The sequence below is a fragment of the Phalangium opilio genome, unplaced genomic scaffold (assembly GCF_054372755.1).
Source record: "Phalangium opilio isolate 3A_F unplaced genomic scaffold, DU_Popi_V2 ptg000079l_1, whole genome shotgun sequence".
In the NCBI taxonomy this organism is placed as follows: domain Eukaryota; kingdom Metazoa; phylum Arthropoda; class Arachnida; order Opiliones; family Phalangiidae; genus Phalangium; species Phalangium opilio.
Window position 1 is genome coordinate 8099731 of NW_028324187.1, and position 14247 is coordinate 8113977.

General features: G+C 37.1%; 1 protein-coding gene across 6 annotated transcripts in view; it reads right to left on the minus strand.

Moving 5' to 3' along the window:
- mtd (TLD domain-containing protein mustard) overlaps window positions 1–14247 on the minus strand; it is a 39430-nt gene that overhangs the window by 15748 nt on the left and 9435 nt on the right. For 4 of the 6 annotated variants that reach the window (XM_089846202.1, XM_089846201.1, XM_089846199.1 and 1 more), the window contains exons 1-4: window positions 9279–9650; window positions 9123–9176; window positions 8383–8555; window positions 1038–1123 (exon numbers count right to left, since the gene is read on the minus strand). In XM_089846202.1, the coding sequence (XP_089702328.1) occupies window positions 1038–1123; window positions 8383–8555; window positions 9123–9176; window positions 9279–9550 (585 nt within the window). In that variant the 5' untranslated portion in view covers window positions 9551–9650. Of the gene's footprint in view, window positions 1–1037; window positions 1124–8382; window positions 8556–9122; window positions 9177–9278; window positions 9653–14247 lie in introns of those variants that run through there. The other 2 variants (XM_089846198.1, XM_089846203.1) reach the window with 2 other exon arrangements.

Consider the following 14247-nt stretch of genomic DNA (forward strand, 5'->3'; position numbering starts at 1 on the left):
AGGAAGCAGGGAAAATCGTTCAATGTTCACGTTACCAACCATGAGTAGCAAAAAAAGCAATTTGCAGGTAAACATTATTTCTCCATTGAAGAAATGGCACTTGCTTCGAGTTCTTACCACTTATTTTTACAATACAATCTCCTTTAGCCCTCCCTAAAAAGGGCCACCAGTCCCCTCAACTTCATGACGTCAACGAAGGATTAAAGGGGCAGTGAACTAAACATTTACACGATATTAAAGATTAAAACATAAATATTTCACCCCCATTTCCAGAAATTCCTAACTTTTCCAACCCAAATATCTAACATTTTAAGACTCTCTCTCTCTCTCTGCGGGTATTTTTCACAGTCACTTTAAAAGAATTTTATAGCTTGTAAAGGAAAAGAAAGGCCGTTATAAGCTGGTTAGAAATACTTAATTCCCAACGTTAAAAGCGACAGAAAAAGCAATAAATTGTGGGGGAAACCTGACCCTTCTTAGCTTGCTACAACAACTAGAAGATGCTAGCTAGAGTAATAACATTTTGTCACTATTAAAGTCCGGTTTTAATACTTTAAAAATAAAACTGTTTCGGGACCAATAAAAACAGCCAACGTCAAAACGGAGAATGGCCCCTAAAAGTATGCTGACCGAAAAGTCCATACGCTATGCGGGGAAACCAACCCCTAGGCGGAAATTTCAGAGACAAATTTAAAATATTTATGGCCCAAAGTTATTAAATAAATAAATTAATGATCATTTTAAATTATAATATATTGTAGCTTGGTTTAATTAAAACGTAGCGTTAGTAGAGGTTTTGGAAAATGACCTCAAAACTGCATGTAATCTTAGCTCTGTTATAATTTGAACGGAGGGAAGCACAAGCAAATATTAAAGTTAAGCCACATAAAAGGAATTTTATTATTTAAGTATAGGTCAAAGGTCATAAGGACGAAGTTATTATTAAGAGACTCTAGAGGTCACTTGGTCCCACTGAGTTTTCGATAATAGGCGCGCACGATAAAATTTAAATTAAATGAGATTAAAAATAAACTTACCACGTATTCGACGGTATTTTGAGGTTGGGTCAAAGTTCGAGTTAGTGGTTTCTTTTCGCTTGGAGATGTAGCGCCTTCACTTCCTTCTGCAATAAATAAAATGAAGAAATACGTTAAATTGCGTCTTAAAACCATGATTAAAAGGTTCACACACAAACTCCTTATAAAAATTAACAAGTTTTCTATTCCACGTTGTGTTTTCTATAGAAAACTAGCCGTTACCCGCGGCGTCGCTCGCGTGTAATAAGAACTTCCATCTAAAATGATATAAAGAATGTGTAGATTTTACTGATGACTAATATTTTTGTGGCACCCTAGGAGCGAAGGCACTCGGCACAGTCCGTCAGCCCGTCGGGATATTTTTTATTACTTTTCACGCGGACATTATTCCAGTAAGAAGGGTTTTTAAGTTTTTGGCCGCCATTTAAAAAGATGGCAACAAATCGAACCCAAAATACCATTCAGCCCGTCTATAGGTTAAAGTAAACCAGTGTACTAAATATTTGTGAAATCGATTGAAACGCGCGGACTTTATTGCATAGAGAATATTTTCTTACATTTCTGGGCGCCATTTTAAAAGATGGCGAAAAATCGAACCCGAAAGACCATTCAGCCCGTCTTAAGGGTAAAGCAAACCAGTGTACTAAATATTTGTGAAATCGGTTGAAACGCGCGTACTTAATTGCTTAGAGAATATTTTTTACATTTCTGGGCGCCATTTCTTAAGATGGCGGCGGATTGGAAAAATCTTTCTTAGTACGCGCCTACTACTTATGAGTTACGTTCCTGCAAATTTTCAGCCTTCTAGGACAAGCGGTTTGGGCTGGGCGTTGATTATCAGTCAGTCTGTCAGTCAGTCAGTCAGTCAGGACTTTGATTTATATAGATATAGATTAGTCGATATTTTGTAATAAATTCAATCCTAATGGCTGATGATAAAAGCTGCTATGACAATGCTCCTTTTAAGCCTAAAATTCCGAAAGAGAGACGGAGAGGGGGGGGGGTTGAAAAAGCGGGTTAGCTTTTAACCACGCACGGCCATCCCTTGTAAACCATGGGGGCTTATCTCTCACTTTGGCGGGATGTCGCTACAAAACCGAGAAGCGAGCGAGGTTCCCAGAAAATTATCATTTTAAAAGGTTCCGCTACATTGTTTCGCAGAAACCCTCACTCCCCCCTCATAAGTTAATAATATACTTCCATCCTTAAGTGTGACACTGGTTAATTAGTTACCAAAGCTCGCGTGGCAACATCATATTCAAACGAAACTTAAGAATACATAAAACTAATAAGAACTATTGTGACTCCACGTTAATTTCTACGCGAGTTTAGTGGGCTGGGCTTGAGACCTTGCTATCCGTCACGCTAAGGAATAAGGATGATGGGTAATCTAAGAGAAATCGGCCCGCTAACTGCGGAACGGCTCAAGTCCGGTGGACGCTAGAAAATGGGTGAGGAATACACGGAAAAATGGCGGGCAGTTTTCCTGATTCGTCTGACGTTACCGCCCGCCATTTTTCCGAGTATTCCTCTCCATTTCTAACGTCCCACAGTTAGATTAAGCATACCCCCCATCATCCTTGGCCACGCCTATTAATAATTCTGACGTCATTCAAACTGCGATTTCATTGGTTAAGGTTTGGTAGCACCGCATTAAATGGGGTTATACTTATAGAAAATTAACTTATGCTGTAAGCGAGCGAAAATTTCCCGTTCAAAATTCCATCCCACGTATATATATAAAGTTCGTTTACCGAAATAGAACTATCGCGTTGAGAAAGGGGGGCGAAATGATTTTTAGTAATTAAGTAACCCGACACGAGACGACTGGCGTTATTCTCTATTGGTTTTTTGATAATGGACAAACTTTCAGTCACGTTTCTGAAATTCTGGCGGACCATGAGGGTGTTAGAGTCTTAAAAACAATACATTCTGGCGCCGAATATCCTATAGATGACAGAGAAGGAGCTCGAAAAGGAAGCTCAAGAGCAAAAGAAAAAAAAAGGATGCTACATTGAACAAATCATAGACATATTAACAATAATTACGTAGTTTCCATATTGGGAACATACTTAATTAATTGTAGGCTTTCTTTAATCTCAACAGGGCCTAGCTTACTTCGTACTTAAGGAGTAATTTATATTTATTGTATTTCTAATATCTATGAGAGTAACGCCCTGGTGAATACGGCACCATTAACTCTGGAAGGCATCTTTAAAATCGATGACTTTTCGAAGAGTTTAAGTCAGTTAGTCGGAATTCACAGCTCCCTTTCCTAACTCACTTATTAACATCAAAGGCTTGCCGCTCCAACGACAATTTAATGGAGGTTCAACTTTCAAGTAAGCGTTAAACCTCCAAATCACGTGACTTCATAAAACCCTGGGGCTTTTTTTTATTATTTATTTATTTAGAGTTTGAGATCTAAGGCCTAGTAGTTCAAACCAGAATAGGATATAGAACAATTTATACGCCTTAATGTTTACATATTTTGATGAACCACCATAGGGCGTTTAAGACCTAAGGCCTAGCTAATTCAAACTAGAATATGTTAGAACAATTTATACACCTTTTTGTTTCCAGATTTGATTAAATAAACCACGGTATTTAGGAAGGAAAAAAAAAAAAAGTTTTTTTTATAATTTACCCCTTTGGGTTGGCTTCTCCCTGAACACCAGTGTGAGGCGGGATAAACAGTTCTACAGGGGCTCATAGAAAATACATGAAGCTCTTTCAGCCTGTAAACGAGCTTCCCCCGACATCTCATTATACTTCAATTTAATCATTTTCCGTATCAATAACTTTTGAAAACTAATTTTACATAAATCTACATCAATCTTAAACACTATTAAAAAAATAATAATAATAAATAAACACCAACCAGCTTATAGACTGTAAAATATGTCTGTCAGTAAAAATAAAACTTGAAAATGTTGTTGCTATGCTGTTGGGTAAGTAAAAAATATCATTTATAATAAAAAATGCCTAGGGTCGTAGTGGTGGTATGGTGTTGACTCTTTTGAAATTAGGTGAGAATGTAGTGAAGTAAGGGGAAAGGGACGGAGGGGGGGGTGAATGGGATTTCTTAGAAATGACGTCATCGTATACCTGCGCCCTATCGATTGCCATCCCCCCTCTAATAGTCGCGACCTCATCCCTGGGCAGATGCCCACCTTCGCCCCGCTCAAGAGATTCAACTCTGTTTGCATTTAAAGGGTGCTAGTGCCCTTAGAGAGTCACAAAAAATACAGGGTGTGTCACAAAAAATGGGAGGTAGTACAACAAGTCACAACTGGAGTCTTTTACGGTTGACCCCTTAAATTTAAGGGGTCAACCGTAAAATACTCCAGTCGTAATTTGTAATCAAAAACATAGAACTATAGAACATTTACGACTCAAAATTTATTGCCCATACCAGGGATAGATTTAATTTTAGAAGCAGGAATGGAGAACAGAGTAATATCTGGGCGCGCGTCAAAGTCCCGGACCCCCTTCCGCGGGACGGGGGGGGGATATGAAAGAAGAGGCGGGTCATAGCGACAGAGGTAAAAAGGAATTACGTTACTATTTTTCGCCGTCCCCGTCAGCAAAGTCATCAAAACGTAGTTTAAGTGAGCTAGCCAATTAATAAGATAATTTAAACTTTTCGTTACGTGTTGGAGGGAGGGGCTCTATACTGGGTGACCTACGAGTCGGAATAACTGAAGTAAATACTAACCGTTCCGTTCTCCATTCCTACTTCTAAAATTAAATCTATCCCTGCCCATACATAGAACAGTCAGTCCTAGAGTACTTCAGTTCTATAATAATAACCTTTTTGGTGCATCTTACATATTCAACTACCGTTCTAAAATATATTTCCCAATTGATGGAGGAAAAATTAAGAAAGAAGGAAGTAGGCGTATACCGGAAGTGGAAAGGAAAAAAAAAACGGAAGTTGAGAATAAAACGTTACAAAACGTGAACCATAAATACGATACGCAACGCAATGTGATACACCCTGTTTTATTTATGAAACGGAGACAGAGTGTAAAGTAATATCCGCGCAAAACGCCAGAAAAAAAGAAAATTTAAGATGAAAAAAAAAAGATATTTTCCAGAAAAATCTTATAACTCGACGCCCTTTCTTTTGTTACTGTATTTCTTTAGTGTGCAGGTGAAAACGAAAAAGGTATTTGGGATTATCAGTATGGGGGAAGGTTAGCCAGTTTCCGTTAGCCATATATCCCAGTCACCCCTTCTTTGGAAATCGCTAAGGTGGGTCGATATTTACCGGGTTTTCTCTCTCACTCTCTGCTGGAATATGCTACGAAAATCTGCGCTCAAAAAAGATGCAAAATAACAATTTTTTGTAGGCCTAATATTGGTTGAAAGTAACTTTACTACAAAGTTGATTTTGTTTACGATTTAAGGGCATCAATCAAGTGATTTTTTTGGGGGGGGGGGGTTGATTCTTCTACTAATTATAAGATCAATCTGCATAATGAAACATTAAGGAAATACCAGACAACTCCGAATGATTTTAAAATTCAAATTAATTTGGGTGGGGAGATTTTCATAGAAAATTTTAAATTAGCACCTCTGACCAATCACGTTAACGCTTCTCGCAGGTTTGGCTATCAAAATTCCTGTTGCACGTGCTCCATTTCGAATGAAAATTTGGCGCGAGAATTTATTAAAAAAAAATGCACGTGATGTGACTGGCAATAAAGGCGCGAAATAGAGCGTGTCACGTGATTGATCAGTTGTGCAAATTTCAAATTATCTTTCAAAAATCTCCTTAAACTAATTTGAATTTTAAAATCATTCCTGGATATTTCGATTTTTGAGAATCTTTGACCTACGTCCAGCTCAGGTCACACTTATAAACTTACGACTGAATAAGGGGTAGCATAGAGAATTATACAAAGAAGAGTAGGGGTTTTTCAAACCAGGGATACTTCTGAAAACGATATAGTGCAAGGTTGTTTTCCTACTCTTTTCTTTAGGAGTGGATTATTCTCTCTTAGGTGGGTCCGCGAGCATCGCATTGGCATCATCGATCTATTTACTTTGTCCCACAGGGAAGGTATATATCTTTCCCGCTAAAATCTGAATGTGTACCGAAGAGATATTACATAAAAGGAGAGAGAGAAAGCTATTGTCGTTCTGTCTCGATCTCCTATTGGCTGATGGATATACACCCAAGACACTCCAGGGATATGTCGCGGCAAAACTAGTTGCATTATAGTCGTGTACAGGCGCACCACCACACCGTTGTAACGAATAGCGCACGATGACAGATTGGGCTAAAAAAAAAAAATTCGCCACTTGGGCTGGCTTCTTTTGAAGAGAGATTGGCTAAGTTGAAAAGATGTGTTTGGTGGTTGGTTACTAGGGTTTGGGCTTCTTCGAATTTATAGAAAATATATGAAACTAGGGATGGAGCTCTTAATGTTTTTCAGATAAATGGCTTCATCCTGGTTTTTTTGGGCTACGGGCTAAATATCTGGGCCTTGAAACCTTGATAATTTGGGCCACGGGCTGATTATGGGGTTTGAAACCTTGATAATCTGGGCTACGGTGTAAATATAATAATAATAATTTGGGCTATGGGCTAAACATCTGGCTTGAGACCTTGATAATCCGCAAATTGAAGTGTCCAGGAAAGGATAAGTTTTATGGTATCACCTCCAAAAACTTAAACCTAATCCTCCATGGAGCACAATCGCAATTTTGAAGTACAACCCCAGACAGTTTTGCTCGTAGGGAAACAGATTTTATACTTCGTGGATTATCAACTTCTGTCCTCCCTCCTCCGTTACTTCTCACAAGACATTGTCAAGGAGATGGCAATCGAGGCTAGCCTCGAGGACAAATCGACTGTCAGCAAAGAGAATGTTGACACGAAGTACACCCCCCCCTCTCTCTGTCTCTTTTCCAGAGGCCATTTCGAGGATATCGTTTTATCTTTCGTGGTTAGACTGAAGTGGACATACACCAGATTTTGCACACACACACACACGTGACCCGCCGAGGCCCGGATTAAGACGAGCCAAGGTCAGAAGCAAATAGAGTAAAATTGGGAACAGTATCAAAGACAGACAGTGATAGTCAAATCGAATTTGCCACTAACCAAGACCCCTAACTTCGACTTTATGAGCTCTTATCAATGATTAACACATTCAAAGACATTTTCTTGAAATAGACATATTGGCCTACGAAAAACCGTCGCCAACAACTGGAGGAAGTATAGAGTGATATCAAACGGAAGAGGAAGTTAATCACTTCTTCCTCTCTCCATCATAAATCGCGCTCTCAAAAATTGTTTGCACTCTTAACACTTAAAAAGATTTCTAGCAAACTGAACCGATTAGGAAGTATAAATTTAAATACTTGAATTTTGACCGAGGCTTAAGATTAAGCCAAATTTATTCTATAGATTCGAGATTTGAAGGGTTGAATATAGCAATAAAATACAAACTAAAGTGCTTTGTTTAAAATTTTACAGAAGTCGTAAACACTTTAGCCTCAGATAAAGAAAAAAACACTCCGGTTCTGGTAATTTCAAACTGAATTGAATTGAAGAAAACAAAATGGTTAGTTCGCAAGAGGTAATTAAAGATTCGAGTTTTTAAAATATCTTTCAAAATAATGTAGATTATTTTGTCAAAAATATGCATATATTGAGCAAATTGAAATTTTCCCAAATATTTCCGAATATTTTCTTTTGTTAATCTTTTAAGTTCGTCATATCAAAAACCACGTGATACTTGAACGAGAATTCAAGGTTACAACGTAGATTAATTTTGGTTTTGATGATGATGGGGTTAAAATTTAGGTTATCAAAATAAATTATCCGACACAGATAATATTGATTACGGATAATTATAAAGTATCTATTGTTGAGTTAAAAATGACGTAGTGGTTCGATTTTTAAACTGATTCAGTGTTATAAGTTTTGCAATCTAAAGTTAAACGTGTCATACTAACAAATAAGACTAATTTACATTAGAATTAATGTTATTTAAAGTAAAAAAATTAAAGATAGATAATAATCAACGTAATAACTATAAACGAATCGTGGTATACATGATCCCTTAAAATTAACATAAGAAACTTAAAGATAATGCCGATTTAATTAACAAGAGTATTGTATTGGTGTATACACTAAATGTTCAAAATAACGAAAATATAAGATTGCGTTGCAAAAATCAATCAATCAATGAACCTTAATTGGATCATCGATATAAAATGATATACACTAGATCACGCGCTATGCTTCGTGGATTTAGTAAAAAAACGGGCCCCATATCCATCATAAACAACTAAGCAATGCATCAACAAACAACATAGATCAACTTACCAGGAGATGTTTTATTAGGCGTCAATGGAACCTCGGAAGTAACAGGAGCTGCGATGTTTGTTTCCGTTTCTTGTTGGTGTTGCGGTTGGGATTGCGGTTGCTGTTGGTCTCCCCCTTCTAAGGGATTGACGTAACCGTGTCCCTCCAAGCTCTGGCTTTTAGTCGCGGCAGCGCTGTAAGAAAACGTAAATAAAGAAAGTCAAAATCAGTCGGTGTTGACTCAAATGTCAATATAAGTCACTCGGATTGATTCCGCCTGCCATTAGTAAATAAGAATAAGTCTATAACCAGAAATATACACAGCTATGCGTAGCCATTTTCTCAACACATGTTGGAGGATTTTAACGGTGCATATCATCATAAGTTTATAAGATAAGTATGACACTACCTATGCTTCGTAATGCTACCGAGAGACTTACATCTCTAGCTAGTTCTATAGAAGAACGACAAGCGAGAATTGATTGGCTACACTCGGTGGTTAATTAATTTTGCAGGACTTCCATCTAGTCCTATTTAGTCTGTATTACTAAGCCTTTGACAGTGCCCCACTCACCAGGCATCCCTCGCTTTACCCAGAAATCTATGACCTACCCTCACGCACTTCAAAATTACAAGCTCCAGTTTGCAACCAGAGATTAACAAACTTATGGTGAACATATCTTATGAACTTATGATACTATAAACAACCAACAGACAAACAAATAGCTTTCTAAAACATATTTAAATTAAAATAAACTCACCTTGGTACGACAGGAGACGATGGTTTAGCACCGTAACTATCCGCCTTCTTCGACCTACAAAACACAATTAAGAAAAAAAAAACCCATCAGAACAAATTCATTAAGACCTACTAATTAAGAAACACGTAAAGTATAATAATTAAAAATTATCATTACTTATTAAGTTTATTAGAAAAACTGGTTAAATACTCCCATAGATTAGAACCAGAACTAAGCCGTTTCCTAAACAAACTCCTCCTTTTTGGAAATTCATCATCAAAATCGTCTTGATTATCGCCACGTTTTTTATTAGAATCGGACAATGGTTTGGCGATCTTAATATTCGGTACCGAATCGCTTCTCCGCGTTAAAAAATTAATCGATTCAATATTATCGTAATCGGAATCGTATTGAGAATCGTCCGTCGATATCGAAGTTGAGGTGGACATTTTCGCACAAGTTTACATTATTTTTAGACTAATTAAGAGAGTAAGTGATGTGCCACCATATGCTACAATTTCCGCGTTAAAACTGATGCGATGGTAAATGCGCTTCAACGTATATAGCCACAACAACTTTGTACAATCTATATAAGTTCATGAGAATTCCATGGGCTACGGTGCATTTTTTGGTGATGTTAATTGAGATACCGTGTTTAAAAGGCCGACTTCCAGCGAAAAGGGTTCTAGCGAACTGAAAACCGAGCATGAAGCGACCGTGCCGATTTTCGAAGCCCCGCTGAGTCAAAAGATGGAAGGGTTCTCGCTAAGTGAAATCCGTGCTGTGTGGTTCTAGCGAACTGAAGATGAACAATAGAAATCCTTTTAAATTTATTTCTTCTCGAATTTTTGCTTTCCCCTGAAGGAAATTCTCTATTGCGTATCTTCACTTCGCTAGAACCACATTGCACGGCTTTCAGTTAGTTCTAAGACCATTAACGGTCACAATTTCAAGTTCGCTACAGTCGCCTTGAAATTGTCACTGACATGGTATCTCTTTTCCCTGATTCTACGAAACCGTTTCTCGACGGTACCTCATGGAAATCTCAGGACCTTACAGCATACGCCCCACTAGTTGTCAAATTATCAATATATCCTTATCAATTTCAGGAATAATACTTGAAAAAACAAGAGGTCGGCTTTTCCATAAGGAGAAAAAAAAAATATTTTTTCAGACTATGCCCTACTTGGGCCAGCTATTTTAGGTCAAAAATAGGTCTGTCTACATACGCGATTGTGAAAATTAGTAATAACTAGATTTTTGTCTGATTTATAACGAGGTCAATTATATATTCCGAAATGAGCAATAAACAAAAAATAATAAATAATTGGTCAGATATAATGTATACTTCAGATTAGGGTATGACGGAGTAACACACGATGTTAAATTCAATTGGTAATTAAAGTAGTGCATTACTGTTATAAGGGATTTTTTTTCATTAGCCTCAGCAACAATAGCTCGAGTTTTTTTCGTAATAAATTGTTTATCGTGAGAGATTATTCGTAATCAGAGAGATTATTATCGGGAAAAACTTATGAACTTAAAGACTAAAAACTTTCCAACACAAGATAAAATACGTCGTAGTTTTCACAAGTTTTCAAGTTAAAATTTAGGAGTGTTTAATAGTCAAGTGATTTCACTTATTCTTCATCTGATTTAAGCTGATTTTAAAGGATTTGAACTTAATTTTTTATATTGATGTTTACTCACTTGTCTCTCAGCTTAAAATCAAAATTTTAAATTTAACAAATTGTCAAAAATTATTTTAATTTGATTTTTCTAACCGTTAAGAAATTATGAAAAATATATTTAAATGCTATGATTTTTTGGATCAGTTTCTAATTGAATTTATTTTTTCCCTGACTTCGCGATCACTTTGAAAATTTACTGACAGTACCCTGATCTTAAAAACAAGTTTCCAAAATTTCCTGACTTTATCCTGATCCTTAAAACCAACTTCTAAAATATCCTGACAATACCCTGATCTTTAAAACCAAATTTCAAAATATCCTGACAATACCCTGATCTTCAAAACCCCAAATTTCAAAATATCCTGACAATACCCTGATCTTCAAAACCCCAAATTTCAAAATATCCTGACAATACCCTGATCTTCAAAACCCCAAATTTCAAAATATCCTGACAATACCCTGATCTTCAAAACCCCAAATTTCAAAATATCCTGACAATACCCTGATCTTCAAAACCCCAAATTTCAAAATATCCTGACAATACCCTGATCTTCAAAACCCCAAATTTCAAAATATCCTGACAATACCCTGATCTTCAAAACCCCAAATTTCAAAATATCCTGACAATACCCTGATCTTCAAAATCCCCAAATTTCAAAATATCCTGATCTTCAAAACCCCAAATTTCAAAATCCCCAAATTTCAAAATATCCTGATCTTCAAAACCCCAAATTTCAAAATCCCCTGACATTACCCTGAACTTTCAACTGCACAAAAATTAAGGCCAACTTGCAACATCCTTGAACTCTATATAAAATTCTTATATATACTTCCCAATATATTACAAAACCCATAAAATAACCATATAACACTAAAATGTTCTCCTTTATTTCATCTAATAATACCTCCTTCGATTATTTCCTCCCAAACCAAGCCGGATCCGATAGCAGTTTTCCAGACAGGCAATAGATTAAATCTAACGATTACGTAGTATATTTTTTGATGGGATGGGAGGAATTAATTACTCAGACATTTTGAGGGAGAAGAGTTTACGAAATGAGCCAGTTAGGGACGCCAAGTAAATTCAGTTTTTTTTTTATCGAAAATCGCGAAAAGAGAAAAAAACGAAAAACCAAATTCGATTAGGTCCTACGCAGCAAGCCAGTCAATTTCTCTTCGTTGGCCCAAAGTGCAACGATCTGTTAACACGCTTTGGAACTATAAAAAGTAATAAACGCGAGTGTTTGTGTGTGTTAAGCGTTCGAACACCTGTACATCAAAACGGAAGCGTTGGCAGCAGTGTTCAGTTTTCGACAACAACAACCGACAAATGTTATTACTATTACGTCATCTTCATATATAAACAAATTGAGCTTCGGCTACTGACGGCTAGATTGTATTTATTTCCCAATTGCATATATATTTAAAGGGATACACCGAGCTAGAATAATGCTGTATTTTAATAAGAAAGAGCGTATAATATAATGAATATTACTAATTGGAACCATGTCTATATCTACAATATTAAAGGAGATACATGCAATTTAGTTTTCGTAATGGATGGCACTACGCGTTAGGCTTACCCGCCAAGTACTCCTATTGGACGAACACGTCACGTGGTACTAGGCATCCAATAGGGGCGCTCCGTGGAAAGCCTAACGCGTAGTGTCCATCCATTATCTTCTTTAATATTGCAGATATAGACATGGTTCCAATTTTGATATATTCACATTTTATACGCTATTTCAATTAAAAATTAAACAAATTCAATCCTATAGTATGCCTTTAATAATATAATGTTGATCTTGAAAAGCAGCAATACGTATAATTTCAAAAGACCTACGAGTTTCGACTGGAGGAGGTCCAATGTTTAAGTGTTTTAGAAAATATCATAAATAGAAGTTTTTCAAAATTCGGTGGAGGGGGGGGGGATAAAATAGAGTCTGGTGTATTGAGCAGCACCTTCTTGTCTTAAGAAAGGGGGAAGGAATTTTCTCTACCCCCTTTAGAGCATGCACACCATCAAATGAAGTCTTCTTTCGCAAACACTTTGAAAAGTGGAGCTTTAGTAACGAAACACGTATTAAATTTTAACTCAACTACAGATGGGTCAAAGGTTGGTCAGTGATTTAGTAACCAACTTCTGTTCACACGCCCCAAATAGTTATCTCAAGTTGACTCATTTAAATGAGTCAAAAAGTGGTAACGTCTGAAAGGAGATTAAGACGAACCACTAGTGACGGTCCCCTCGAATATTCCGTTGTTTAAGCTAATAAAACTTTTCAACGGTTGCAATACCAAGTAGCCCTTTAATGGGTATAGAAGTATAATATTTTATAACGTGGTGTGGAAGGTGGAGGAAGGCAAAAGCTCGGGCAAGGATTGAAGGACTGTAGCAAGCAAGCGAGGAAGCGAGGAAGGAAGGACGAAACGAGCTGTTGCTACCGGTTTCCCAAAAACAAGGAATCGATTGGACAAACCAAATTGCCTATATAGCCAGCCAGCCAGCTCTCCTCGTACAAGCTCGTGCAGCCCAACAAGAGAGGACATTTATACAGATACAAAATCGCTCCAGAATGTAGATGATACCATACATTTATATATATGTTTATCAGAAGGTTATAACGTGAAGTAAATAAAAATAAGGTTGAGAATTAAAGTATGTTACAATACAACATGTTATTGATACGTCTGCCATAAGTTAGGTGTGCATGTGTTCAGTGTTCTTTGGGTCAAACAACATCATGGGCTCCCAAACATTGATTGACCTCCAAAATCACGAAATGCATATGTAATGTGTTTTCCGTGTTAAGAAGAGAGGATGAGGAGAAACTTTCATTACTCATTCCTCATTCAATAAAGACTTATCCCCAGAAATTTTACCCTGCACTAAAATCAAATTCCCTGACCTTTTCGACCCATTTTTAAATTCCCTGACTTTTCCAGGTTTTCCAGGATTTCCAGGTACTGTGGCAACCCTGCCTGATATGTTCTTTGACGCTTACCTCACAGTTTAAACCCAAGAACACATCCTTAATTAAATTTGCGTCACACTTATCAGAAACCTATTTTAAAATGGCGGCTCGATAAGTAACGAAAAAATATACTGAAACCCAGCAACGCCTAGTACTTCATATAATGTACTTCCGACACTATTTTAGATTTTATAGCGAGGGCAAAAGGAGCAGGGTGTTGAGAGGGGTATAGAAATATGGCGGGGTTATTGGGTTAACGAGATTAAATGGCGCGGTCGTACAGCCTTTAGCCGCACCTTTTATAAACATATTTCTGGTCACGTGCTACCTGCCTGCCTGCCCGATGAGCTTCAGCTTTTTGAAAAGCAGAAATTGTGGGGTGTCCCTTCCTTTCTCTTTCTTTCTCTCTGTATATTACTCTCTGTATATTAAAGGGCGACTATCATCATAAAAAAAATTCTAATTTCGGACTTGATATAC